The sequence below is a fragment of the Podospora pseudoanserina genome, chromosome 5 (genome assembly GCF_035222485.1).
Source record: "Podospora pseudoanserina strain CBS 124.78 chromosome 5, whole genome shotgun sequence".
In the NCBI taxonomy this organism is placed as follows: Eukaryota; Fungi; Ascomycota; class Sordariomycetes; order Sordariales; family Podosporaceae; genus Podospora; species Podospora pseudoanserina.
Window position 1 is genome coordinate 3,162,042 of NC_085924.1, and position 25,755 is coordinate 3,187,796.

Genomic DNA, 25,755 nt, shown 5'->3' on the forward strand with positions numbered 1-25,755 from the left:
GGGGAGTTAATTGAAAGAGGTGTCGTGAGATGGCGGGGTCTGGCGAGCCTCATCGTCAATAGTCTTGTTGAACGCACCAATGGGAAGGTAGACGCCCGCCGTGGTGTTGAGTTGAACCAGATACGTAAATATGGTAGACGTGCCAGTAGATGATCCAATCTAATGGCTGGACCAGAAAGGAAGTTGGTCGCGCGATGTGACTGTTGTGTATGTGATAGTGGGCTGGCAGAAGTTGGCCAGGAACACTAACAGCGGGTCTTTTGTCATTGCATCATCGCTCACCTCGGTCGAGATGCCCCGCAATCGGCACCGTTGCCCAGGGCTGCTTGGCGCAGCAGGGACAGCCGCCAAAACTTTGGTGACTGACAAACACCTGCCGCATCTCTGGAGCAAACCATCGCAACCCCGTTCAGGTCCTCGAAATGTCATCAGCACCGGTCAAAGACAATAGCAACCACCCGGCGGTCAAGGGGCCAAGTGCCCTTCGGTCCATAATTGCCGGCTCAACTGCGGGCGCTGTCGAGATTGGTATGTGATCTCTTCCGATGAAGTCAACTGCCGCTAACCCGGGCTTCCTTGTCTCCAGCCATTACCTACCCAGCCGAGTGTATGTGAAACCCCCTACGACGACCGATTGATATCCTCGACGAGGCTCTAACACAATGCGACAGTCGCAAAGACCAGGACACAGCTCAACCGCAGGTTAGCAGAGGGCAAGAAGCTGCCATGGCCGCCTTTCGGTGCTCAGTGGTATGCCGGGTGCACCACGCTGATTATCGGCAACTCGGCTAAGGCGGGCATTCGTGTGTTCTACCTTGAGGAAGATTGAGGGGTGAAATAGGGCGCTGACAGATTGGGCGCATAGGATTCGTTGCCTTTGACCAGTACAAGAAGATGCTGGCTGACGCCGACGGCAATGTCTCCGGTCCTCGGACCGTGATTGCGGGTTTCGGCGCCGGTGTGACCGAGTCTCTGCTTGCTGTCACACCGACAGAAAGTATCAAGACCACCCTGTGGGTTTTCTGTCCTGTGCCATATTCCTGCTACCCGTGCTAACCCCGGTCCCCAGCATCGATGACCGCAAGTCCGCCAAACCTCGCCTCCGCGGGTTCCTCCACGCCGTTCCAATCATTGCCCGCGAACGTGGTATCCGCGGTTTCTTCCAGGGTTTCGTGCCCACCACCGCCCGTCAAGCGGCGAATAGTGCTACTCGCTTCGGTTCCTACACTGCTTTGAAGCAGCTCGCCGAGAGCTACACAACGCCGGGAGAGAAGCTCGGCGGTGTGGCTACCTTCGCCATGGGTGGTATCGCAGGGTTGATCACCGTCTATGTGACCCAGCCTCTTGATACCATCAAGACGCGTATGCAAAGTATCGAGGCCAAGCAACTCTACGGCAACTCGTTCCGGTGCGCGAGCATCATCTTCAAGCAAGAGGGCGTGTTGACTTTCTGGAGCGGCGCGCTGCCACGATTGGCGAGGTTGATTATGAGCGGTGGTATTGTGTTTACCATGTACGAAAAGAGCATGGACCTGTTTAACAAGCTGGACCCAGAGGGCAGGTATCTATAAACAAGGGTTTGGGGGAGGTTGTGTCTTTACAGGGCGTTCTGGATGGTTGTCTTGTTTTTTCTTATACCCCATTATGCATGGGTAGACAAAAAGGGGAGGGGGGGGTATGTACATTGGAATACAAAATATGGGATTATGACCGTGTATCCCTTTTCTTTTCCCCAGACTCCAAACGCCGCGTCATGCAGAAATATCATATTGTACAGTCGTGTACATGGATGGCCGATACTATCGAGGCATCATTCCAGGCGGAACATACCCTGGACCCTCTTGGCTACCCTTTGGAAATAAGAACGTGTGGGTGCCTCATTGAGCTCTTTCAGGATGTCGCTGTAGTAGTTGGGGTTGAACTTGGGTTTGAGGAAGGATTCCGGAACACGATACTGAGAGCGTTCCTGGGTCAGCAACGAAGATTGCCTTGTAGGTAGCGCCGGTCTGCACCCACCTTGTTCTTGTAACGATTCTCGGTGAGGGAGAAGAGCGCATTGGCTTGCCTGAGGTCTGCCTGCTCTTGACTTAATCCCTTGATCAGGGTTGGCGCAAGAGGACCTTTGGTGAGCCGCTTGGCAAGGACATCTTGAAGCTGGCAGTCGGGACGGAGGGGATCTTTGGGCCAGCGCTGCAGGGCAGTCTGGAATAACCTGGCTGTGCTCTGGAGGGAGGTTAGTCTCTGTTGGAGATGATTTTGAATTAAAATGGGCTACCAGAAGCAGCTACATACGTGCTTGGGAACAGCAGACATGTTGGCGACGGTCTCGGAGCTGGGATGCGGCCTTCAAAAATGTCGACGTCAATCTGGGGAATTTCTCCAGCTTCAAGCTGCCACCAGCCACAGGACCCCAGATTCTGGGTGCGCGTAAGCCACAGTCCAATCTGCCAAGTAGGCATCGCCCATGTTAAGGGGTGTGGCACCAAGGCCGAAAAAGGGAACATGTGGAGTCAGGAGGCAGCCGCTTGGCACCACGCAAAGCGCTCTTGGTCAGCCGGGCCGGGCGCTATTCCACAGCACTGTCGCACTGCTGCACCCTCTCCAACCAACCTGATTCCTCATCAAATCAACGACTCCCTGACGGAGCCACGCGCGCTCTTTTCTTTGCTTCTCTCTCTCTGCCTACCGTTTTCCCTTCAAATCTTGTTCGCCTTTTGTGTTCAAACCACTTCCTTACCTTGCCGTTTCCACACGTCTGTTTCCACTACCGACCTTTTACCTCCGATCGACGAACCCTTCCAACTTTCTGCGCCACTCGTTCTGTTTCCTAGCACATCTCTGACATCAAAGAGGGGGGCGATCCGATCACCTCTCAACAAAGATTAACCACAACCACATCGACTTACGACGCCCACCATGACGAGTCGGTACGAGCGGGTATGTTTGTTTCCAACGGTGGATGTTTCTGATGTCTGGCAACATGGAGGGCTAACCTTTTGCACAGGTGAACACCCGCGACGAAGAAGATCACCACACACCTGTCTCCAATGCGCCAAGGCCGACATATCCTATCCCAAACTCGCCACCACCATCTTTTCACTCGAGAGCATCGTCAATAATCGGCAGAGACAACGGCAACCGCCAGAACCAGGATCTTGACGACGCATTTGGAAGCGACGATGAGGATGCCTGGGATGACGAGCCGGATGATCGGCAGAGGCTGGTGCGCGACAATACAACACCAAGTGCGACCGACGCAGCCTCCATAACACCAGCGACGACGGCGACGACGGCACAGACGAGTGCACAGGCTTCGCAACCGTCGAGGCCAGTTGGGCAGGCACCAACAACGACGAGGGTGTACGGCGGCGGAATCCAGTCGGATGGTGTCTTTTCGAACTTGGCGGCCAAGCCAGAGAGGGGAGAACCAGAGAAGGAAGAACTTCCACCTGTATGTTCCCGGTGGCTACGCGAGGATGATGGTAGACAGTGGTACTGACCTTGAGACAGTCCTACGAACAGGCAGCAGCTGATTCTGCGCCCCCTTACTGGGAAACGACAGTCCTCGCCCCAGGGCTGGGCGGCTTTGACGACGTGTTTATCGACGGAATGCCTGTCGGTTCGATCTTCAGCTTCTTGTGGAACGGATTCATCTCGATGACCCTTCTCGTCGGTTTCCTGCTCTGCTACCTTCTACACACCACTCACGCGGCCAAAAACGGAGCGAAGGCCGGCTTGGGCATCCAACTCATTCAGTACGGCTTCATGATGCAGAGCGCACCACCATCTGGAGGCAGGTATGATGATGACCCGACTGCTGACAGCGGATTCATCAACCCTGTGGACCCGAACGCGCATGACTTTGACCCCGATAATGTGCAAGATCAGAACGGCGGTGGTGTAGACGATTTTACAGGCGCCGATTGGGTGTCGTACCTCATGATGATTATCGGTTGGTTTGTTCTCATTCGTGCTGTCAGCGACTACTTGAAGGCGAGGAGACATGAGCAGCTTGTGCTTCAGAGCCCTGACCGGGGTCTCGGTATTCCTGTTATTGCCACGGGCGAGCGTCCCGACACCGTTGTGTAGTCTTTTTTCCCCTTGTTTTATACCACTCATCATTACTGCCTCTCGGTTTCGTTTGTAATATCTGCATTCTCAAGCTGGCATTATGGGCATTTTATTGACCCCAGCACAACAAGAACACGGCGCTTGCATTTCAGTGACTTTGTACGCCGCCGGGTTTAGCTACAGACAGACTCGACAGTGAAACATTTCTAAATATACCGAGTACATGTTATGCTCAAGATGTTGTTTACACTCGTGACGAGCCCCCTCCTGCATTCCAGCCGCGGGACTGAGCGGCGGGATGTCGAGGGCGGGGTGAATGCGGGGCTGCTCATCACCACCGTGGTTGGATGTATTACCATTACATCACATGTCGTCAACTGACCATCAGCTTTGTTGTGTTTGCGTGAGATTTCTGCAGCCGACAGTATCGTTTGTTTTTTTCATTTCCGTTTCTCTCATCCCCATAAATATTTCTAGGATTTCCTAAAACAGTCCGCCTCATCATCAACCACGCTCTCAACTCCAACCTGTGAGTGCCATCCGCTGACCAACATCATCACCCACTCCTAACATCTTTTTGCAGAATCAAACTCCACAACTTCAAAAAGCTCAGCTGCCGTGGCCACCCTACGCAAAGCCCTCCTCACGTCCCGCCTCGCGCTCCTCTCCTCCCTCCCGCCCTTTGGGTCAGCACTCTTGATCTACGAGTACCAATCCCGTCACCCACCGCACTTCCAACCCTACTCGACTTTCACGCCCACCAAATTCGACACCATGGCCTGGCGCAGCTCGGGCACCTCCAACAGCGAGCTGGTCGAGAACCTCTGGCGCAACGAGATGATCACCCACCCCGAGGTGAAATCCGCTTTTTTAAAAGTTGACCGCGCGCATTATGCTCCCAGGTCCCCATATGAAGACTGTCCTCAGCCTATAGGGCACCACGCCACTATTTCAGCGCCGCACATGCACGCCTCTGCGGTGGAGCACTTGCTGCCGTTTATAATGCCGGGCGAGGAGAGGCCGGCGCCGAGGGTGCTAGATATAGGGAGCGGATCGGGTTATTTGACTCATGTGCTTGCCGAGCTGGTGGGGGAGAGGGGGAGGGTGGTGGGGGTGGAGCATATTGAGCCGTTAAAGGAGCTAGGGGAGAGGAATATGAAGAAGTCGAGGGAGGGGAGGGAGTTGATTGAGGGGGGGAGGGTTAGGTTTAGGGTTGGGGATGGGAGGAAGGGGTGGAGGGATGAGCAGGAAGAGGGGAGGAAGAGTTGGGATGCGATTCATGTGGGCGCGGCGGCGGTGAAGGTGCACGAGGAGTTGCTGGAGCAGTTGGCTAGTCCGGGGAGGATGTTTATTCCTGTGGATGATGAGGATGATCCGCAGGGGTGGGGACAGCATATTTGGTGTGTGGATAAGGATGAGAAGGGGGAGGTGAAAAAGAGGAAGTTGTTTGGGGTTAGGTATGTGCCTTTGACGGATGCACCGAAGGCTTGAGAGGTGACGTAAATCAGGAGATGCTTCGTTCAATAGCTTGAAGGTGTTTAGCAGTTCGGTTCACTCTCACGCATCTTTGTGTCGAAGTTGAAAGTAGGTATGATATGCCCTACTAGAATATGTGTCACCGGATGTATTTCAGGCAAGTTAAAGGAAGTGATGGGTCGTATATTGTCACAATCAAAAGTGTAAAATCAAGGCACGATTTAAGTGCTTCTTTCTATGCTTTGATTTCTTAATGCCCCGTGTGAGGTTTCATATGTCTTGCAAAAGAGCTATCAACTGGTCAAGGCAAGGCTCACAACTCCACTAGGTTGTCTCCAAGTCTAGATTTAGTTGTCTAAAAACATGAACTGTGGTGCAGGACAGCTTCGAACAATGTATCATCAATTGGGGTATCGGATAGAAAGAATGTTTGCCCACATCCGCCACTGTTGTCGTGGCAAAAGGGGAAAAATTGATGGCACTACCAGTCATCCTCCTCCAACTTGAACATCGGGAGCGGATTTTTTTGTGGACGGGACATAGGCGTGGGCTCGTCTTCCAGGTCTGGCTTGATCCTAATTGAACTCAGGGCCACGGGCTCATCGTCTGGGTCGGGCTTGATTCTGGGTGAAGGTATGACCGGGGATTGATCCTCTTCGTCCTCTGGGTCTGGCTTGATTCTGACTGAATGCAGTGCCAGTGGTTCGTCCTCTGAATATGGCTCGAGTCTGGCTGAAGCCATGGTCAGTGGTTTGACCCTCGCTGATCGCATGATCATGGGCTCATCCTCCGAATCCGGCTCGATCACATCTTGCCCATGTCCATTCCACTGAACAGACCGACCAGCCGCCACTCCCTCCTCTACCTTCACCCTCTTATTCCCCCCACTCTCCATCTCCTCTTTAACCTTCCTCTTCCTCTATTTCTTCACGGTAGCTTTCACAACCGGCTTCTCCTCCCTTTTCACCCTGCTATTCCCCCTCCCCTTCTTTTGCGCCCCTCCCCCTCCCCAAAACGGCAGCATCTCCTGTCTCCTCTGCACAGTAACCGCCCACTCCAACTCTCTCCTCCGCCTCCCCCTCCCTCTCTGACTCCAAAACTCCTCATGCTCCTCCAAACACTGCATCTCCGTCTCCCGTTCCATAACCTTCCCCCTCCCCCTCTGTCCCCCCAACGCCATCCACCTCTCCCACCCAGCCACAAACCTCACCATCTCCCCATAAAACCTCACTCTCTTCACAGTCAACCGTCCCACCCTCCTCTCCTCCCTCCCCTCCCAAGCCCTCCCCCACCGCTCCACAAATTCCGCCCACCTAGGCAACTGCACCCACTCCTCCTTTTGTCTACCCCCCATGAGCAAATAAACCTGTTGACATCGACTGTGGTCCAAACTCCCGGGGCAATCCGTCAAGACGGTCAACCTGTTCGCGTTGGTAATCCGCTGCATAAACGGCATGTCGAACGGGGCTCGATAGGCAATAATCTCATCTGCTGTGAGAGTGGGATTACCGTAGCGGTAGCGTGCGAGCCGGAGGAGCAAGAGCTGTGAGTGTTTGGCGTAGACGCGCCAGGCTTGGGGGCAGGCCCGGAGGAAGTTGGAGAGGGTTGCTGCTGAGGGGATGGCTTCTAGGATGTGAAGGAGGAGTTCTGGGGCGAGGGTGAAGAGGGTTGGGGTTGGGGTTGTTGGCGAGGGAGAAGAGGGTGGGGGTGTCATTTCGGCGGCTTGTTCGGTTGTGGTCATGATTCTTGGTCGCTGAAAGAAATGGTAAAAGATTGTTTGTATCGACCGCAGTTCTTGGTGATATGCTGCGCGGGTGTTTGTGTTGATGGGCGGTGATGTGAAAGAGACGAGGTTGACTGTGGAACCTTTGCAGCAAAAAGTTTTTCAGGGTTCAAAAACCGCCAAATGCGATTGCTGCAACAGTTCCAAAAGAGGGATTATGAAGGAATGAACAGGAACTGGAAGTCAAGAGGAATTTAAACCGATTTTTGGCTCTGTTTAAAACTTTGTACTGTGCCTGGATTTGAGTTCATTTCACACGAGACGGCGCCACCCACAACCCTCCACCGCCGCAAAACACAAAATCTGGTGGGCGACATTTCGCAACAAACTTAGATAACAATCACCACATCGAAGTAAAAGAGACGTGTACTTTGCCAAAACACTGGCGGCATAACTCTCAGCCAAATACAAAAATGCCCAAACTCAGGCAAGTAATCCACCAGACAAACTCCAACAACCCACCCAACCTTGCTAGTATACAAACAGAAATGGCCTCATACAATAAAGCAACGCCTCATTCAGCAAAGAAAACCAACCCTTGACATCAGTCATGATAGCTGCCTTACAGCCTTTGCGTGAATTCGTGGAGCCAAGAAATGCTTCAACCATTCCTCAAACCCTGTCCTTCTCACCAAACACACCAGTCCCCTGCTTCCCCTCGGCATCCAGACCATCCAGCTCACCCCCCGTGCTGAGCACAAACTCCTCCTTGTCAATGTGGTGAAAGGTAAAGTAGAAAAGCACCGTCATCACAGCCCCAACCATGGTCGGACCAGCAAACACCCAAATCAGGTTTGGGTCCTTGATTGCAGGCGCAGACGCCAACCCAACAGCTGCCGACACGCCAACCATCATCAGGTTGAGACTCGAAACGAGACCCTTCATGTTCTTGGGCGACCGGCTGTACGCAATGCCATACGACGTGACATTGACAAAGATCTCCGAGATGGCGTTCACGATGACAGGGATGGAATACCACAGGTATGAGACCTGGGAGACTGTTACCGAGCCCTCAGGGAGAATGTCTGCACATGTCGTGGCGTTGAACCCGCACGGCGATGTCTTGTAGGCGTAATACTGGAGGATGGCGAACCCCGATGATCCCACGGTGCAGAGAGCGAAACCAAACGTCATGCGGCTGATAGGCCCCCATGAAATTCCGCGTTTTTGCAGGAAGGGATAGACGAGATGATTCATCACCGGCACCACTGCAGGCTTGTATTAGAAGGCGTGATACTTGCTCATGGCAAGCAGGGCGACACTTACTGATTACAATACTAATGGAATTGAGATTGTCCAGCAGATCATTGGGAAGACCCTTAGTATCCAGACTGGCAGACAAGGCATTGGCTGCGGCGCCAATGCCACTACCGTTGATGTAGTATATGGGCGTAAAGGCAAAGATACCGCAGGCCTGGAATGTTCGACGGACGTCGTCCACGAAGTTGTCGTCATACCCATAATGCTTTGTGCTGCCAGCAGCAAGACGCACACTTGGCTTGCCCTGGTTCCAGAACCCGCTACGCCCGATGCTGGTGATACCACCATGGCGAAGGCAGTCGGCCAAGACCTTGAACACGTTGCCTAGATCCGAACCGCCGGCCTGTTGCTTGATGAGCCTGGGGTTAAGGTACCACAGGAGCGGGGGAAGCATCAGGTACAAGATTGTGGGAATCAAGTACGCAGCCCAGTAACCGACCAGCTTGGCGAGGTAGGTGGTGGGAACACCGAAGCAAGCACCAATATTGATCAGGAGATAGAACCACAGCATGACGCTGTTAATAGAAGCCTCGGGGTCCACGATGACCCTCTCGCCGTTCTGCTCAATCACATGTGCGACCTTGTGTGGACTTTGATCCATGACCATTGGGGAGATGTTGGGTTTGAACTGGGCTAGAAGGGTGTCAGTGAGTGGGCAAACGTGTACTCGGTTGGTTACCTATCTGTACTCACCAGCTCCGATGGCCAACATGTACAAAGACAGGGCAAACGGGACCATAGCCTTGCCCGCCATAAGAACAGGTGGGAGTGAGGACAAAACCATCATGACATGGGCGACACCGCAGATGCCCACGCCCCAGCAAACCATCTTGAACCGGCCATACTTGGCATCGGCCATCCAACCGAACAGCACCGGCAGAGTGTAGGCCATCATCTTGAAGGCCTCGGTCATGGCGCTGGCAACAACAGAACCCTGACCAAGCGCACCGGCGGTGTACAGCGAACCAGGGGCCGTGGCACCAGTGCCGTTTCCATCAGGGGGAAGAGGCGCGCGGATGAAGTTCTTGTAGACTTGATTGCAGCCGTAGTAAGAGGCGCGTTCGGCGAATTCGACAGCGCAGAGCAGGTAGCAGGTGTTGGGCATCTTCCCGGCAACGCGACGCAAGGTCCGCTTCTCCTCCTCGGTGGGCAGCACCAGGCCGTTGACCGTCTCTCTGACCTGTTCCGAAGAGGGCTCATATTTGGGGATTGTTGTGATCCCGGTTGACTTCTTGTGTACGTCTCGGACCGGGGCCATACAGGTGGCAGCTGTCGTGGCGCTATCCGCTGTTGGGTTGGCTGTCAGTTTTATTTCCCTTGTGAAATACAGGAATAGAAAATAGTGAATAACATACCCATTCTGCTTGTCGGTATCGATTATCCCCTTTGTTTGTTTGGCGAATATGGAAGCGGAGGACGAGTTCGGCCGAGAAGGTGCGAGTGTTGTTTGGGCGGAGGGATTGGGGCTTGTCAGGACAGGTTCCTGCCTCGAGTTAAGACGACTTGAGCAGATAGGAAGGCGCACGTTTTTCTGTGGTCCGGTGAGACGCTTCTTCGTGTCTTGCTCCTGCTGTGTCGGCCTTGAAGAGGTGGGTAGGTACAGGTTGCACCTTCCACAAGTCAACAACAACAGACAGCAGCGGGGTCATATCAACTCTCAGGAAAGTGCGATTCCTGTCTTCCTTGGCCTTATCTAAGGTTTGGCCATCGATTGCGACATGACTGATTCATTCAGCCCGTCTAGGTAGATAAGCGTCAGATTTCATGTGGAGATTGAGGAAGTGGAACTTGGGGATTTCCGATACGCCTGTCCTCCGGTCAGAAGACATAGGCAGAGATTCACAAACAGCATGGTTCTCAATATACGTGTCCATATATCTGCTACAAACCTATACTCCAACCTCCAGCAATAACCGCAACGATACTGCATCCTTCCCGCATTTACATTCCCCCGGTATCATCATAGAACTACAAGAAAACTCCCTTTGCCACCCCAGACTCCGTTCCCATGCAGAAGAAATGGGTACCATCCTGCGGCACCGTGCCGCTAATGCAATGCTAAATAAAAGTACAAAGCCACCAGAAAAATAACGCCTGAAATTGATGCATGTTCCCCCTTTTTCCCGTCCTGGTTTTGTTCCAAAGCGATGAAAGATAGCAGAAAATCTCCGTTTTCTAAGCGTGGAGAGGATAAATGCCCTGAAAAGACCAAGTTAATCAACCCCGTACCCCTCTGCCGGTCCGGACCCCGCCCTCTCCTTCCCTTTCCCCTTGTTCGTCGGAGGCTCTGGCTTTAGCTCCTCGGGCTGTTCGATACTCTCCATGGTAAAACCCGACCCCAAGACCTCCATATCGATGTCGTCTTGCTCGACAAAATCACCAGCAGCCCAACTCTGAGGAGTACTAGTGGGCGCAGACGTGCGACGGGGAGGATAGCTTGGTCCGGCGAACGCCGGAGCGGAGGATGGTCTGAACCTGCTGGCGGTGTATCTCCCTCTTGGAAACCCTCGATGGGATGGAGTAGAGGTCGGGGCAGGGTACACTGCGCTGGTGTAGGATTGGGTGTTGCTCGGGGTGCTTGGTGGCTCATAATGGATGGAGGAAGCACCACCGCGGCGAGCAACGCCCAATTCCACAGGTGGTAGCGAAGCTGGGGAGGGGTGAGAGCTTGACGAACGCAACGAAGGTGCCAATGGTCGGAGCGGAGAGGAGGCTATCTCACTGGCGGTGTAGCGCGAACCTGTTTCTTCGTCGTCAATGTCCATGCTGGCCTCAGAATGGGGAGCCGAGACCATTATAGGTCCAGGAGACGGACCAGGAACCTCTGGATGCGGAGGGCAACCACGATCTTCGAGGTACTTGAAGATGCTTTTCCCCTTGCCGGTCAGGTATCCGAGCCGGTCCTGTTTGCTGGCGTCGACGTCCAAACGATCGTAGCCAGGGAGGTCGTCGCCCTTCCAGCACTGGTACCCCTTCCGGGTTGGGCCAAATGTCATGACCAACGACTTTCGAGGAGGCATGACATCTATCATTTCTACGTCGAGTTCCGGTTTCGGGGACCGCTCGTTAAAGTCGAGGTCGAAGCCAATGTCGGCATGATCCTTGATCTCCGCTCCATGAGGGGAACCAAGAAGCCGTGCCGTAGCTTGGTCAATCAGCATGTCCTTTGTCGTTGAGATTGCCTTCCACACCCTCACCTCCTTCTCCAGCGCCGCCGTTTTGATCTTTTCAGCCCTGACACGCATGATGAGAGCCCGGATCGCGTCATCAATCCTCTCGTGCTCTGCTTCTAGGTCTCTAATCATCTTGTAGAGGCCTTCTTTCTTCAGAGACTTGAGTTTGCAATCTGGAAACGGCTCAGCTCGGAGGGCCATGGGGAGGACTATGGCCACATGTGCAGTGGGTTCCCTGGAGCAGAGGAAGTTAGCAAAGAATAAATACAAACCAAAGAGACAAAGGAGAGGGTCAACAAACATGGAAGAAACTCCATTTCCATCTTTTCTGGGGATGTCACCAGCGGACTGGATCTCTCTTGCCTTTTGCAGCATGTCTTTGACCACTGGGTCGATCGTGCTCCCCGCTTCCATTAAGCTGGACAACACGGCTGGGTCCATGCAGCCCTCCGCTGCCTTGGACAACTGGCTGTTCAGGTCTTCCACGGTGAGCTGAAACTTAGCCAACTGCCCTCTGCTGGATTCCAGTTGCTGGAGTGTCTCGTTCTTTTGCCGAGAGACAGTCTGTAACTGTATCTGCAACTCCTCAACCTTCTGCCGACATCTCTCCAACTCCCTGGACGCCTCCTCATGTTGAGCCTTGGCATCCCTAAGTTTAGGCGCCCATTCGCTCTCCATGTGCGCAAATTCCGGGTCGCCCCCTTCCTCAAGAGCCTTCTCCCGTCTTCTGAAAAAGTCGGCGTCGTCTTCAGCCTGAAGCAGCGCGGCCTTGGTTGCTTCGAGAGTATGCAACACCTGGTCCCTTTCCGCGCCTAGCTTGTTAATATGCGCGGACAATGTCTTGTTACTCTCCGCCAGTTTCGCCCGCTCGTGGGTGAGGTCGTTGTATTGGTTGAAGAGCCGGTCGAGTTGCTCCTTGGCTGAGGCCAACTCCATATCTTTCTGCTGGATCCGACTCTCGAGATGGGCGATATGGGCTTGCATAGCGGCGTGGTTGCCGGGTCCATTGCCGGGATGTAGCTGGGCTTGGAGCTCGGCAATGGTAGCTTGCATTGTCTGTATGGTTTGTGACTGACCAGCCACTTCTGTGTCGAGCTGGATAATGGTTGCCTCATGCTGCTTGATCGTCTCCAGATTCTTGTCATCCTGCGCCTTGTGCCTCTGAAGCTCCTCCTGCGCTTGCACCCTCTGCGCCTCGCCCTCAATCGCCCAGTTTTGGCAGGCGGCGAGTTCAACTTCGAGATCCTTGACTTTCTCTTCAAGATGGGCGACTTGCTCACCCTTGGTGGCGAGTTGGTTCTTGAGCGATGTGACGTAAGCGCGAGACATGTCAGATGCCTTTTTTGACGACTCAAGCTTGCCAGCCTGGCGTTGGTACATGTCTCTTTGCCCATTCGCATCTTTGACAGCCTCGTCTCTCTCCGACTGAACGCGAGAAAGCTGCTCATTGACGCTCTGGAGAGTGGCTTTCAGTGTCTCCATCTCGGGTGCTGCTTCAGACCTGAGGCGGGTCAACTCGTCTTCGAGACTCGCGATCACGGTCTCCATCATTTCCTTTTCTTGATCAAAGGCTTGTCTCTGTTGTTCAAGTCTCGCTTCACACTCACCAACCCTCTCTTGCTGCTGTCTCAACTCAGCCTCAGACTCAACAAGTTCCCGCTGTTGACGAGCCAGTTCCTCCTCCAAACCTTCGACACGTGTGTTGGCCTCATGCTCCTTCTCCCAGACAGACTTGAAATTACTTCCAAAATTCTCCTTTTCTTGTTGGTCTTTGTGGTAATTAGTCCGGAACCCCTCGCACTCCTTCTTAGCCTTGTCGAGCCGTTGCTTCAGAGTCTCAATCTCGTGCTCAGAGTCTTTAAGTCTGACCCTCAGTGACTCTGCCTCAAGGTCCGGAAGCTTGTCCTTGTCCTTGTTTGCGCCTCCAGAGCTGTCGCCCTTGCTGGTAGCGACGACCTGGTCTTTCAAATCCTGCATGATTGTGCCGTTGACAAAGAGGGTGGTGCGAGCATTGTCGAGGGACGCCTGGCCGTTAGCCACTTGCTTTTTGAAGTCTTCAATGGCAATGTTGAGCTCAGCCATGGAGGTCTTGTCTTCCTCCGACTGTGATCGGGCAACTTCCAGCTCGTGTTGTTTGTAGGCGAGTTGGCTCTTGAGATCCGCGATGGTAGCTCGGGCTTCAGAAAGCTCTGTGCCCTGGGTAGAGCACCATTGGCGCTGCGTATCCAGCTCTTGGTTTTTCGAGGCAAGCTCCTGACTCTGTGCGGCGAGCTGCTGGTTCAAATTGTCGATGGTAGCCTGATTCTCGGCTAGGGTGGTGTGGAGATTCTTGACAGTCGCTTGCTCAGCCTCCAGGTTGAGAGTAAGCTGGTCGATACTAATCTTGTGCTGGGCTGCCGCAGCACGCTCCTCAGCGAGAGCTGCCTTGTTGGTCTTGACTTCCTCCCTAAGTTCCTTGATCTCGTCGTGCTGGTGGACGACAGTGCTCCTCGCCTTGGCGAGATTGACTGTGAAGTCGGCGACCTCTCGCTTGAGCGTATCGGTACCACCGCAGCTGGTGCATGGCTTAGCTGGTCCTTGCGAAGCTTGCTGCTGCCCATTGGGATTTTGCTGGACCGGCCCGATACCAGTTGAAGAATTCTTCGCGGCCGTTTGCCGGTTCTCTTCAATGATCGCGCGGAGCGAGGCTATCTCTGCATCCTTCTCCGCCGTGATCATCCCGAATTTAGCCATCCTCACCCTCAACTTCTCATTTTCATCTTGCGTCTCATGTACCCGTGCAGCCAGCTGGGTAACTGTGTCGTTCTGGTGAAACGGGGCAGGAGGCGTCCGAAAACCACTGGCAGGAAGTGCAGTGCTGGCAGCAGCGAAGGGAGTTCGATCGGTCCGGGAAGCAGACGAGGAAGCAATTCTCTTCGTGGCTGGACTATTGTTGGGGGTGTCGACGTAACTAACGTTTCTTTTCTGGGAAGCGGTCTTACCGTCCTCCTCCTCCTGGTCTTCGTCGTCGGAAATGAGCGAGACATAGGTTTTATTGTTGTGGGGTCGAGGGGGGCAATCGTCTTCCTCGTCATCACGGCCGTTGCTGCTGCTGTTGGAGGGCTTGTTCTGCCACATCCATCCGCGGTTTCCATTTCCACTTTGTCGGCGGGCGTTACTCCGCGGGTAGCGTGCGTTGCTTGCCATCTGTGAGGTTCCGATCGGCTGGTGAAGCGGTTAGGGATAATCGATTGTAAAAATGTGTGAAAAGAAAATATCTGTGGGTTCAGATTTGTAGCTGGGGGGGCAGGGGATCCGGAGGAGAGAGGCAGGGAAGGATTTGTGGAAGAGGTGGTGGCTGGGAGGAAAAGAGCGTGGTAGAAGTGTACGCCGACAAAAACGACTAATGGCAGGCAATCGCAGGCAGGGGCAGGTAAAAGGGAAGTTTGCAGCGTCAAGTGACTTGTAGAAAGTAAAATTAGGCGATGAGGCAGGTGCTCAGGTATTTCCAGGCTTCCAGAAACTGTCAGGATGTAGGGTACAGGAGGAAGGCCGAGGTGATGAATGTCATTACTCAGTGATTCCACAGGAAAGAGAAGGCAACTTACAATTTGACAACAGCTGGAACCGCTTCGCTCTCTTGCTTGGGCAGGAGCTAGTGGTGAAGTTGATGCTTGTATTTGGGCGGGTTTTGGGAAGCACAATTTTCAAACTTCTTGCCTGTTGATTCGTAGTCGGCCGAACCTGTTGACTTTGAGCGACGGGGATGTAGGTAAAGAAATAACAAAGTTGGCAACACTTGGTTGGTTTGTGGGAACCCAAGTTGAAGTTGCAAATGGTAAGGATAACGTCGAGAGCAACTGGCCTGACAACTGGGTGTTGAATAGATTGGCAAGAAGTTTCTAGCCTCGACAGAAGCTCAGCTGTGCCCCAGTTTAATTGGCGATAAGACGACTGGTAGAATACCGCTGTTCATCTCTTTGCAGAAACCGACTGCTGATGACCTGTTGACAGAAAGCCTTTGGGTAAGTTCGAAAGGCATTTTCTGCTCTCAAAAACAGTGGATATCAATATAAAGAGACCGAAGCCAGGTGAAACACAAACCTTGTCCCTTGAAGCTGTAGTGACAGGACATCTTTAGTGCTAATCACATCAGATGGAAGTCATAAAGAAAAGATGCTTCCTCTTGATGACCCTGGCCAACTACGGATTCAGCCCTACTTGTACCAAGGAATAGAAATAGCAGAAAGGGGTTCTTGAGAAGGACGTTATAGACCGGTGGGTTTTAATTCCTCATTTTTGACCTGATCTTGACTTAAGGCTGGAAGAATCTCAACGCACAGCCGTGATAGAAAGTGCCCCTACAGTGAGCTGAAGCTGTTAAACAGATCAAACGAATGGTGAATGTGCTAGTTATGCCAACAAATTGTGCTTAGAGTTTTATCAGCGACCAGTTCAACAGTCACAAGAGCTCTTATTATGCTACCAGATAATGTATCTGATGTTAAAGGGTGCCTTGTAAGTTTAAGTTTTTCCTTATCTTCACACAGTAGTGTGAAGTAGTAGTAGTCTTGGATCTTCAGAAATATCACCACATTTTCGCTCACAGTTCCATAACTCGATTCTTCACAAATACCAAGTCTCTCATGTGGTGGGTAGGTAACTCGAAGGATATTCCCTAAATCAGCTGAGACAAATAGTGTTGAAATTCAAAGTGATCCCAGCGAATCATGCCGTCCCACTTATTCAGCCCCCTGTCTGCTTCGCCAGTCATCACCTCGACGGCCAGTGATGGTGGGCTTTCCACCAATGCACTGCAACGCTAGACGTGCTGACATGCATAGTCTTCGGCTGTTGGTTTGTGATTGTCGTTCGTTTCGCTTGTTTGGGTCAAGTCATTGTGGTGTTATGGCCGAGAAAGAGAACCACCTCAGCTGCGGGGTTCAAAAGGGTCTTGATGCCCAAGTTTACTTTCCCTGTCATTTATCTTTCATGGATTTCTTTCATCATCTTTTATCTCTTGTGTAACCCAAAGAGCATCCCTCCTTGTCATTGTGAGCAACATTCGCCCAAAATGCCCATTGACTTCCACCTGTCCGCTTCCCAGGAGGGAACTTATCAAGCTGCCCGGTCTTTGGCCCGCAGTTTGCTGATGCCAGCCCGGCAAACCTATCTTCAACACCCACCCAACTCCCCTCTACGCTTCCAATCAACACAACCCACTTATGCCGCCGCGGTTTCTGCGGGGATTCTCAAGGGCCAAATCTCCCCTGCTCATGGAGGCACTGGCGGCACCCTCATTGAATCCGCCATCCTAGTAGAAGAATGCTACTCGGTCGAACCCTCCGCCGCCCTCACCATCTTCGCCACTGGTCTCGGCCTCACACCCATCAACCTCGCTGCTGGACCTCAGCACGCAGAATTCCTTGCCCCTTTCCTCAGTGGTGAAGGTAGCCCCCTTGCGTCTCTGGTCTTTTCCGAACCAGGTGGCGTAGCCAATGCCCTTGAAAAGGGCGCGCCAGGTTTCCAAACAACCGCCCGACTGGAAGGAGATGAGTGGGTCATCAACGGAGAAAAGATGTGGGCTACTAACTGCGCAGGCTGGGATTTCAAGGGGTGTGATCTTGCTTGTGTCGTTTGCAGAGATGCTACTACTCCGTTGGAAGAAGGACAAGATCCAGAAAACAAGGTGATGATCGTTTTGGTTACGAGGGCTGATTTGGATAGGAATGGAGAGGGAAGCTTTGAAGTGTTGAGACATGTGGCTACACCGGGACATACGAGTGTATCGGGACCTCACGTAAGGTATACTAATGTCAGAGTTCCGAGGAAAAATGTACTTTGTCCGGCCGGACAGGGAGCAAAGGTAGCGTTTGGAGCCTTTGATGGGAGCGCTGTTTTGGTGGGGGCAATGGGGGTTGGCTTGATGAGGGCTGCTTTTGATGCTGCGCTAAAATTTGCCAAGGAGGACAACAGAGGAGGGGCAGTGCCACTGCTGGAGAGGCAGGCTTTTGCGGATCTGTTGAGCGGGGTAAAGATACAGACTGAAGCTGCGAGAGCACTGACATGGAAGGCTGCTCACGCTATGGAGAATGGACCGGGTGACTATGATGCCAGGAGGGAGCTGGCTCTGGCGGCCAAGGTGTTTTGCAGTGAGGCGGCTGTTAAGGCTTGTACGGATGTGATCAATGCAGTCGGGATGTAAGTGTTCCTTCATCGGTCACAGCGATGAAGTGAAGGACAGCTGCTAAATTTGGGGTTCAGCTCGGCATATGACCTCCAAAGGCCATTCTCGGACCTCCTAAACACAGCTGTGGTGTTGCCGATCTTCGATGGCGGAAATGTTGGAATCCGTAGGCGCCATTTGTGAGTCAGCTAGCTTTATCTCCATGAGTTCAGGGTCAACTAACAGAACCATAGACAGCAGTTAATGCTAAGACCGACATACGATGCCTGGACATCAACGTATGGTAGTTTGCCTTGACCCGGCTGCAGGACTGAAAGTAGGTGGCCAGTCGCATAAGGTGATTTCTGATGAAAAAAGGCAGTCCATAGGACATACTGTTACCTGAACTGAAGACGCCCAACTCTCGGCTAATCTGTTTGTCTGACACTTTCGGCAGAGGAGAAATCCGGCTGTTGTGTGGTAGCTGGTAGGAGTCAATAATGAATGTATATCCCGAGCTATCGCCCTTCAACCTTTGCTGCGCATTGCTGTCACAGAATACATCAAGGGTTTCAATACCTCGTGAAGCCATCAGCACGACAGTCCGAAAAATGCCTGACTTGGGATACAAGCAGCTAGATGAAATTATTGAAAGGTAAGGCCTTCCGTAGTGGCGTCGGGTTGTCATGCAACAGTAAACACCAGCCAAGGAAAGTCTGGTCAGCCTTAGACCGAAGAGGAGTAGATGACCCATCATGGACCTATTAACCTCTTACTCTTTTATTCAACGCAATCAATCCTCTGCTTCGAATAATGCAATTGAGAACTCTCACAATCCTAGTCAAAACACATTCAGCAATATGTCGGTGCCGATAAAGTAACACTGGGAACAGGTGCCAATCCTCAGGGTTAAGGGGTTTTGTGTATAGTCGTCACTCCGGTTCCGTCTGGGACTATTCGTCAGGCTCGTCTCCTGAATCAGGCGGGAGGTTGACATCCGAAGAACCTCCATATTTGAATCTAAGGGGCTTGGCTAGGCGAGCCAGCGTCTCAGGCCAGTGGCCGAGCGCTCCTGCTTCGTTGCGGAACGACCGATAAAGGCGCTGGCGAGCGCTAGGGACTGCGGAGAGGTATAAGAACGCGTACGAAAGTCTGGTGGTGTCAAGCTATCCAGTCTTTTCTGCTCATTAAAAAAGACCTTGGGAGTAACTGGCTGATCTGCCAGCACCCAGGCATACCATTTTCCTCGGTTCATCACTATATCACGTCTTTCGTGAGCCCGACAAGCATGATCTCGACTATGCTGCAAGATGTGGTTATGAGGCTTGATTGACTAAGATACCTAACTAAGAGTATTTGACACAGATGGGATGATGGCTTAATATATGCTGAGTGACCTCCTAACACCCTGAATACCCCCATGAAACCCATGTACCAACGCATTGCTCTCCTGGGGTCATGATCATATTCTTGAGCAAAGTACATTCATGAATCCGGTCACTCGGATGCGAGAAACTTTCTATTCTATTGTATTTAGTAAGCTGTTCTTGGGGCATGAACAAGCTGAACAGTCAAAAGTTAGTCAACGAAAGGCTGGAGCGAATGTAGTTGAAAGTGGAGACGTGTCAGAGTTAAGGAGTGGCAAGATCGAAAGATGGATAAGATAAGAGGAATTTGTTTTTCGGCACCCACCCACTTGGAAGTGTTAAGGTACCTTAGGTAGCAACCCTTCGGCCCTTCCACACTCACATAGCAAATTAGCAAGGTTAACTATACTCTGTGTTTACTTTGCAGTGCTAGGTTCTTTCGTCCACTGCGTCGGCCTTCATTTAATTGTTGGATATTCCTAGCAAAGGTGGACATGAATGACCTCTGTTCTCTTTCTCACTGATGCATCGCATCGCATCTCGTACCCTGCCAAACCGGCAGGAATTCGACTCAAGGATAATCAGAAAGAGGCTGACTGCCTGACGTACAGGAATACTGGCAAACAGGCGCGTCCGGATTGATCACATGCGCAGCGCCGGGACATGTGTCCCCACCAACACCGAACGCTGCTGTTTTCGCCAAATTATCACCAGGTGTCAGAGTAGCATCACTGGGAGGTACGAGCTTTCTATCAGCGTCCTTTGGCTCTGTGTTTAATCTCTAACAAGCAAGACCTATCCAGCTACGTCTCAGAAGGTGTCCCATTTGCCACGATGCCGACCACCGAACGAGTCATGCCTTACAAATCTGAATCAATTTTACCAACTTTCGCCAAGTAGAAAGAGATGTCTTACCATGCCAAACTGCTTGCCAAGGGACATGAAGTGGCTTGTAGGTTGAATGCTTTTATTTGAGGGATTAGGTCGACATTAACAAGACACATAATCAACAACTGAACAAGAAATGCAATAGATAACATCGACATCACCCTCTATGTGATCCCCAGCAGCTCTTCCTTTCTCCTCTGGAGCCAACCCTCCCTGTCGTCGATTGCTGGCACTTCCCTGCTACAGAAGAAATTTCAAACCGGACTCAAAGCTTTCGAAACTAACAAACTTGACTCACAGCGTTTCGACCCCGTTGCCCGGCTCGCCTCTGTTCCGGTGGTTACATCTAGGGTGAAATTTCACGTGGAGCAGGAGGTCGCACATTGACTGGCAGCAATAGAGGTTGCCACCTTCGGCCAGAGACTGATCGTCTGTAGGGGAGATGAAGGATCATCGCTATGCTCGAGAAGGTCGGCAGTGGCGATGCGCACGGCCATCAGCAATTTTATAAAGACACCACCAGCTCGCATTCCGATCCTCCCTCTCCTTCTCCTCAGCCCATCCCGCACATCTCTCATCTCCTTTTTCCTCCACACACCCTTCGAGTCTTCCCGCCCTTTGTCTTGACTGCCGGTCAGCCATTCGTTTTCGTTGCAGCTTTGACTGCTTGTTCACACGATACACCCTTTTAGCTCCAGCTTTTTTAGCACCTCAACACACCAACAAGCGTCAATTCTGGCAATTCGACCTACCTGATTCCAACATGAGGATTACTTCTGTTATTGTTCTTGCCGCAGCGCTGGGCGCCTACGCTGCTCCTCAGGCCCTCAACACCAGGGATGTTACGACCGATGGGGTCTCCGCTAGAGGAGTGGCCCTGGGTGACGGAAGAGTTGCACTCCCTGCAGTGCAGCCCGGTAGCCGCACCCGCCGAGGCAGTAGTAGCAAGGCTGCTCGCTCTCTGGATGATATAATCGAGGCCCGTAATCCCCAACGTGCACCACCACCACCACCATCACGTGGCGGAGCACCTCCCCCCCCTCAAACAGGAGGCGGTGGCGGTCGGGGTGGTGCCCCCCCTCCTCCAAACGGAGCCGGCCGTGGTGGTGTCCCCCCTCCTCCCAACGGAGGCGGTCAATTCGGAGCAACCCCAGGTGGTGGCTTCAATGGCGGTGCACCCCCACAACCTACTCGAGGTCGTGGTGGTGGAAGACAGTTCAGACGTGCCGAAGTTTCAACCTCTGACGATGTTGACTCGGACTTTGTTGAAGGAGAGACACTCGCCCTCACCGAAGCCAATCTCGCAGCAAGGGATGCAGAGCTCGAAGCACGGGACTTCAGCGACAATGACTCCGTCTTCTCCGCCGATGACGACGCCAATTCGGTTTTCTCTGACGACTCTCTCTTTTCTGTTGATAGCCAGCGTGGTGGTAACCCCGCTGGTGTTCAGCCGCGGAGCCCGCAGCTCAGACCCCCTCCACCACCTCCTCAGAGAGCCCCTCCCTCACCTGCTCGGAGACCCGCTCCTCCGCCTCCTCAGAGAGCTCCCCCTCCTCGGGCTCCAGCTCAAAGGGCACCTCCTCCACCTCCTCAGAGAGCCCCCCCTCCCCGTGCGCCAGCTCAAAGACCCCCTCCACCTCCGCAGCGAGCCCCCCCTCCCCCGCGCCCATTTAGAGCGTAGGCAGAACCACTGGCTAGACTCGATGGTGATGATGACTGATATGAGATGGAACCGACGCTCGTTTTTAATGTGCTGGGAACATTTGTGGACGACGATGATTGTGATAGGCAAGTTCAAGTTTTGATCGGCAGATATAGCTAGAGTATGTAGACTCTGTCTCAAACCATGACGGCTTGGGACAGACATGAGAAAAGAGATTAACTGTATAAACTGTTTCACGTTGGCGAGTGAGGTTGATATATCCATTTGTAGCTTGCTGATTGATGACGGTGATTCTCCTGTAGGAGAGAGGGCTGTCTGAAGCCAGAAATACCCAGTCGGCAATGTACTTTTAAGACAGCACGAGGGCTGTTTTGATGGACCAAAATGTTGCTGGCTTGAGATTCTGTTATAGGGTTTCTAGCTGGTAGTACTTGGCGGCAATTTTGATCAGCTTTTTCTTTATATGAGAAAAAAAAGACACATGCAAAACACTCGTCTGTCTTTGACGAGCCCATGCCCTCGCTTCTCCAACTCGTTACAACGTTTCACCAGGCGTTGAGAGAGACATCCTCCTCAACGGTGACACCATCACCACCCACCGAACACGTGCATTCTGTGCCCCCATTCAGGGCCCGGCTCCAGGAATGGATTGTCCTCCACGACGCCAAAAAGATAGTCCATCGCGCCCACGTTGATGACATCCACGTAGAGACGTCTTAGTCTGTGGCCGACGCCTTGGACAAATGTGAAAAATTCTTGCTGGTCTAGTTTAACTCCACAGACACGGAGCTCTATTAGGTAGGGGAATGGCGGGCATTTTGATTGGGCAGGGCCGAGGTGGAAGCCATCGCCGGGTCGACTGCCGCCCTCGAGATGAAGGCCGAAGCAGGTAAGGTAGATGTTAAGGGTTTTGAGTTTAAGGCTGGAGATGACAGCGGAAATGTAACCGTCAATGATTTCTTTGTCTTGTCCCTCAATGGGGGCGGTTCGGGTCGGCGGGGGGTGGGCGTGATGATCAATGTGGACGGATTGGAGGTCTTGGCATGAAATTCGGAGCTGGTGGAGGAGGGAGTCGCGGTCTTTGGTTGGTGGGAGGATCATACTGTAGTCACCCTTGCGAGGAAAGGCATTCACAACTAGACTTTTGAGGTGATGGCCTGCTTGGTGGATGGCAACGGGGAGGTCGGTGAGGAGTCTTGCAACGAAGTTGCTGCCGTTGGAGAAAAGGGCTTCGCTTATTTTCCAGCTCAGCCCGGCTTCGAGCCAGGAGGTGAGAGCGGCCTTGTCCAGGAGGATATTCGGATGATACTCGGAGCCAGGTCACTTTCTTCCTTGAACTGACACCTCTTGCTGTGATTGGTGCTGTAAAAGACGAGGTACTCAACTTTTCCTAGTCGTTTGATTGCCGACGCAACCTTTTGGGCAAAGATTCCATCTTCGACAAGGCGGGACTGTTCCAAATGGAGAGCCTTGAACCGCTCATAGCTGTTGCGGAGAATGGAGCTCCACTCATCTCTTTCGCATTGTTGAGACGTGTCGAACGCAGGCTCCTACCAGATTTCCATCATCAAACTCCAGCTCTTGCATATCTCGTCAAAAGTGCTAGCGGCCTCGCACGACTCGGCGGGCTCTGAAATAAACTCACCGTGTGAGTCCAGGAAACCAATGCTAGGAGTGGGATTTCGGCCGACTCCATATCGCTCTACCTGCTTATTCAAAAGTTGGAGGCGGGTGTTAGTGAAATAAACCGGGGCCTCGGCCAGAGCCTTGGTTCGGTATGCCATTTGGAGCTTTGATAGAGCGAACGCCAGATGCGAGACCGGGCATCACCAGTAGCTGCTCCAGCGTGTCGAGGGCGGTCTGGCTGATGTCAATGTGAATATGGGGGAGCAGAAGTGGCGAGGCTAGCTCACAAAAGAGGCCGTTGACAAGGCGAAGGTTGCGAATGTCGGACTCGTCCGGTTCACACTTTTCTCCTCCATGACAGACTGAGCAGTAATCCCAGTCCCAGTCATAATGATGCTCGTGCGGAGTGAGCTCTTCGACAATTTCGCGGAGAATCTCCACGGGAAGGTCGTTAAGGGAACGATAGGATGTGCTCGGGGAGGAGTTGATGTGTAGGTCGCCGATGTCTTCGACAAGGTCATTCTCGGCGGGAGAGCTTGGAGGTGGGAGCCGTGTGGATGAACCACCCCTTATGCCGTTGTCATCGCAGTCCATCACGTTGGTTTGATTAATATTGGAATAGATACGAGGTTGGAACCTTTCACTCAAAGTAAGATACAAGCCACGAGTTACTCCCTTGCCTTCTTACCCAATAACGTGCTTGTGCGATGATTCGGCTGGTGTCGTTGAAAGCTGAGGACGGATTCGCACGTGAGTTAGCAGTCAGATCCCAACTGACCAATGACCACAGCCAACCAGAATCAAGGTCCAAAGCGATGTGATGCTAGTATGCCTCTATCATTGGCCGGGCCGATCTCTGTGCAACACTCAAGCCAAATGTTGATCCTTAAACTACACTGATAGTTGGTATTGTTAAGGGCCTATGGCTGGGTGAAGGAAAGAAAAGGAATATGAAATACACTGCCCACGACGTCTTCTTATATCGCCCAAACCCTCCGGGCTTCCCCTGCAAAACGTATGGAATATCCACAAGATTTGTCTGAATTCCTACGTCAACCGCAAGCCTCCCACGTCAATTGACCAGATAACCCTAACCCAGATATCATCCCATAACGGGTATGAGATATTGTTCTCGACGTTTCCAGCCAGCTTAGGGCCAGGAACATCGGAGGTCATGTAACTGGGTGTGTTGAGCTGGCCACGGTGATGTTGGGAAGTGTGCCGCAGCACGGACCACCGTCAAAGCGTCATCGGGAAAAAAGCATTTCTTTACCCGCTGCAGATTCCCCTCCCCATCTGCAAACACACAGATGTGGCTGACAGGATCAATTGCGGCAGGCAATTCAACTTTGTTTCTGTTTTCCCCCCTTTTCTTTTCTTCAACCTGCAGCGGTACCCAGGCACCACAGCATCGGGAGTGTGGGGATCAGGAGTGTGGGGATCAGGAGTCTGGGGATGCGGAGTCGGGTTCGGGTTCCACAAAATCGCCAAACACGAAACAAAGCGGAGAACATAGCCGGCCAGACCAGGGAGTCGGGGCTTGATAACTACTCTGCCACTGTCGAGAGATGAGCAACCAGCTTCTGGTATCTGTACGCTCATACCGGTGGTCGACCAACGGGGGACGCTACTGCATCTCGGCCGACCTCGGTGTGGAATATCACGAATTTTCAGCAGTCCAGTCCGAGCACACGGCAAACCCCGCCCGCAGGAACTTCTGATATGCGCTTTTAGAACACGAGCTTGACACCAATCAAAATATCAGTCGAGGACAATTTTGTGTTATTATGCAGCTGACTGAACCAAAGCTCGAGCAGGGACGAACCCATCAAGAAGGGATCGCCACCTAGGGCAGGCTTCATCCTCGCTGCCGGAGCTGGACAAGGACGCCGTCGACGATAGTGGGGGAGCTGTGGACCTTGCCCTGAACCACTGACATCTCAAAAGCCGCCGCACCCGGAATTTTCTTGCTGACGCACGGCCGTGGCTATTGATGGGCGATGTGCTCGAGGATCGAGGTGATCTTTTCACAGCAAGCCGGTAGTCAAGTGTCATGCCACACCGCCATGGAACCAATGCCGTGCCAATTGTTCTAGGGCTGCAGCAGCACGGGCGTCCCTTTCGGTGGGTTCTGCAGAAATGAGAACCATCAGCTCGGCAACTTTGGATGATGAAGCATGAAGCACAGGAGAAACACCTGGCGCTGGCTGGTGCAGAAAATGGAAAAAGGAGGCGGGAGGAAATTGTCTGACCTCTTTTTAGCCGGCGACAATAAAAGTTTGGTCGAAGCGACCCGGATTTCA

The 25,755-nt window shown here is 52.7% G+C and overlaps 10 protein-coding genes across 10 annotated transcripts; 5 read left to right on the forward strand and 5 right to left on the reverse strand.

Moving 5' to 3' along the window:
* Nucleotides 1–177: 177 nt before the first annotated feature.
* QC764_506400 (uncharacterized protein) lies at nucleotides 178–1,956 on the forward strand. The gene is made up of 5 exons (XM_062947896.1): nucleotides 178–528; nucleotides 587–607; nucleotides 672–803; nucleotides 866–1,013; nucleotides 1,070–1,956. The coding sequence occupies exons 1-5, from the start codon at nucleotides 423–425 to the stop codon at nucleotides 1,569–1,571; spliced, it is 909 nt and encodes a 302-aa protein (XP_062799396.1). The 5' UTR covers nucleotides 178–422; the 3' UTR covers nucleotides 1,572–1,956.
* On the reverse strand, nucleotides 1,622–2,494 carry QC764_506390 (uncharacterized protein). The gene is made up of 3 exons (XM_062947895.1): nucleotides 2,293–2,494; nucleotides 2,017–2,223; nucleotides 1,622–1,954 (listed from the first exon to the last, which is right to left on the reverse strand). Exons 1-3 carry the CDS (start codon nucleotides 2,311–2,313, stop codon nucleotides 1,811–1,813), a joined length of 372 nt encoding a protein of 123 aa, XP_062799397.1. The 5' UTR covers nucleotides 2,314–2,494; the 3' UTR covers nucleotides 1,622–1,810.
* A 20-nt stretch (nucleotides 2,495–2,514) lies between these two features.
* On the forward strand, nucleotides 2,515–4,089 carry QC764_506380 (uncharacterized protein; the record flags this gene model as incomplete). Its single annotated transcript, XM_062947894.1, has 3 exons — nucleotides 2,515–2,937; nucleotides 3,005–3,451; nucleotides 3,511–4,089. The coding sequence occupies exons 1-3, from the start codon at nucleotides 2,917–2,919 to the stop codon at nucleotides 4,087–4,089; spliced, it is 1,047 nt and encodes a 348-aa protein (XP_062799398.1). The 5' UTR covers nucleotides 2,515–2,916.
* A 756-nt stretch (nucleotides 4,090–4,845) lies between these two features.
* QC764_506370 (uncharacterized protein) lies at nucleotides 4,846–5,562 on the forward strand (the record flags this gene model as incomplete). Its single annotated transcript, XM_062947893.1, has 1 exon — nucleotides 4,846–5,562. The coding sequence occupies one exon, from the start codon at nucleotides 4,846–4,848 to the stop codon at nucleotides 5,560–5,562; it is 717 nt and encodes a 238-aa protein (XP_062799399.1).
* Nucleotides 5,563–6,028: 466 nt separating this feature from the next.
* Nucleotides 6,029–6,442, reverse strand: QC764_506365 (uncharacterized protein; the record flags this gene model as incomplete). Its single annotated transcript, XM_062947892.1, has 1 exon — nucleotides 6,029–6,442. The coding sequence occupies one exon, from the start codon at nucleotides 6,440–6,442 to the stop codon at nucleotides 6,029–6,031; it is 414 nt and encodes a 137-aa protein (XP_062799400.1).
* A 398-nt stretch (nucleotides 6,443–6,840) lies between these two features.
* PTR2_3 (peptide transporter ptr2) lies at nucleotides 6,841–10,362 on the reverse strand. Its single transcript, XM_062947891.1, has 4 exons — nucleotides 9,946–10,362; nucleotides 9,284–9,877; nucleotides 8,597–9,223; nucleotides 6,841–8,538 (listed from the first exon to the last, which is right to left on the reverse strand). The coding sequence occupies exons 1-4, from the start codon at nucleotides 9,947–9,949 to the stop codon at nucleotides 7,943–7,945; spliced, it is 1,821 nt and encodes a 606-aa protein (XP_062799401.1). The 5' UTR covers nucleotides 9,950–10,362; the 3' UTR covers nucleotides 6,841–7,942.
* An 80-nt stretch (nucleotides 10,363–10,442) lies between these two features.
* On the reverse strand, nucleotides 10,443–15,547 carry QC764_506350 (uncharacterized protein). The gene is made up of 2 exons (XM_062947890.1): nucleotides 12,065–15,547; nucleotides 10,443–11,998 (listed from the first exon to the last, which is right to left on the reverse strand). The coding sequence occupies exons 1-2, from the start codon at nucleotides 14,947–14,949 to the stop codon at nucleotides 10,804–10,806; spliced, it is 4,080 nt and encodes a 1,359-aa protein (XP_062799402.1). The 5' UTR covers nucleotides 14,950–15,547; the 3' UTR covers nucleotides 10,443–10,803.
* Nucleotides 15,548–16,652: 1,105 nt separating this feature from the next.
* On the forward strand, nucleotides 16,653–18,502 carry QC764_506340 (uncharacterized protein). The gene is made up of 3 exons (XM_062947889.1): nucleotides 16,653–17,943; nucleotides 18,007–18,108; nucleotides 18,163–18,502. Exons 1-3 carry the CDS (start codon nucleotides 16,700–16,702, stop codon nucleotides 18,224–18,226), a joined length of 1,410 nt encoding a protein of 469 aa, XP_062799403.1. The 5' UTR covers nucleotides 16,653–16,699; the 3' UTR covers nucleotides 18,227–18,502.
* Nucleotides 18,503–20,926: 2,424 nt separating this feature from the next.
* On the forward strand, nucleotides 20,927–21,844 carry QC764_506337 (uncharacterized protein; the record flags this gene model as incomplete). The annotated part of the gene is made up of 1 exon (XM_062947888.1): nucleotides 20,927–21,844. One exon carries the CDS (start codon nucleotides 20,927–20,929, stop codon nucleotides 21,842–21,844), a length of 918 nt encoding a protein of 305 aa, XP_062799404.1.
* Nucleotides 21,845–23,313: 1,469 nt separating this feature from the next.
* On the reverse strand, nucleotides 23,314–24,279 carry QC764_0083240 (uncharacterized protein). Its single transcript, XM_062940828.1, has 2 exons — nucleotides 23,740–24,279; nucleotides 23,314–23,686 (listed from the first exon to the last, which is right to left on the reverse strand). Exons 1-2 carry the CDS (start codon nucleotides 24,044–24,046, stop codon nucleotides 23,541–23,543), a joined length of 453 nt encoding a protein of 150 aa, XP_062799405.1. The 5' UTR covers nucleotides 24,047–24,279; the 3' UTR covers nucleotides 23,314–23,540.
* Nucleotides 24,280–25,755: the final 1,476 nt, after the last annotated feature.

What these genes read in the sequence shown, in the direction of transcription:
- QC764_506350 (XM_062947890.1), bottom strand. Translation starts at nt 14,949, where the DNA reads ATGGCAAGCAACGCACGCTACCCGCGGAGTAACGCCCGCCGACAAAGT. An exon ending in GGAAATGGAGTTTCTTCCAT is followed by an intron (nt 11,999 to 12,064) that starts GTTTGTTGACCC and finishes CCTCTGCTCCAG; the next exon opens with GGAACCCACTGCACATGTGG.
- QC764_0083240 (XM_062940828.1), bottom strand. Translation starts at nt 24,046, where the DNA reads ATGGACTGCGATGACAACGGCATAAGGGGTGGTTCATCCACACGGCTC. An exon ending in CCTTGTCAACGGCCTCTTTT is followed by an intron (nt 23,687 to 23,739) that starts GTGAGCTAGCCT and finishes GACATCAGCCAG; the next exon opens with ACCGCCCTCGACACGCTGGA.
- PTR2_3 (XM_062947891.1), bottom strand. An exon ending in CATGTTGGCCATCGGAGCTG is followed by an intron (nt 9,224 to 9,283) that starts GTGAGTACAGAT and finishes ACACCCTTCTAG; the next exon opens with CCCAGTTCAAACCCAACATC. An exon ending in TTCCATTAGTATTGTAATCA is followed by an intron (nt 8,539 to 8,596) that starts GTAAGTGTCGCC and finishes ACAAGCCTGCAG; the next exon opens with TGGTGCCGGTGATGAATCAT.
- QC764_506390 (XM_062947895.1), bottom strand. Translation starts at nt 2,313, where the DNA reads ATGTCTGCTGTTCCCAAGCAC. An exon ending in TGTCTGCTGTTCCCAAGCAC is followed by an intron (nt 2,224 to 2,292) that starts GTATGTAGCTGC and finishes ACCTCCCTCCAG; the next exon opens with AGCACAGCCAGGTTATTCCA. An exon ending in AGAATCGTTACAAGAACAAG is followed by an intron (nt 1,955 to 2,016) that starts GTGGGTGCAGAC and finishes GAACGCTCTCAG; the next exon opens with TATCGTGTTCCGGAATCCTT.
- QC764_506340 (XM_062947889.1), top strand. Translation starts at nt 16,700, where the DNA reads ATGCCCAAGTTTACTTTCCCTGTCATTTATCTTTCATGGATTTCTTTC. An exon ending in GTGATCAATGCAGTCGGGAT is followed by an intron (nt 17,944 to 18,006) that starts GTAAGTGTTCCT and finishes TTTGGGGTTCAG; the next exon opens with CTCGGCATATGACCTCCAAA. An exon ending in GGAATCCGTAGGCGCCATTT is followed by an intron (nt 18,109 to 18,162) that starts GTGAGTCAGCTA and finishes ACAGAACCATAG; the next exon opens with ACAGCAGTTAATGCTAAGAC.
- QC764_506400 (XM_062947896.1), top strand. Translation starts at nt 423, where the DNA reads ATGTCATCAGCACCGGTCAAAGACAATAGCAACCACCCGGCGGTCAAG. An exon ending in CTCGGCTAAGGCGGGCATTC is followed by an intron (nt 804 to 865) that starts GTGTGTTCTACC and finishes TTGGGCGCATAG; the next exon opens with GATTCGTTGCCTTTGACCAG. An exon ending in GAAAGTATCAAGACCACCCT is followed by an intron (nt 1,014 to 1,069) that starts GTGGGTTTTCTG and finishes CCCGGTCCCCAG; the next exon opens with CATCGATGACCGCAAGTCCG.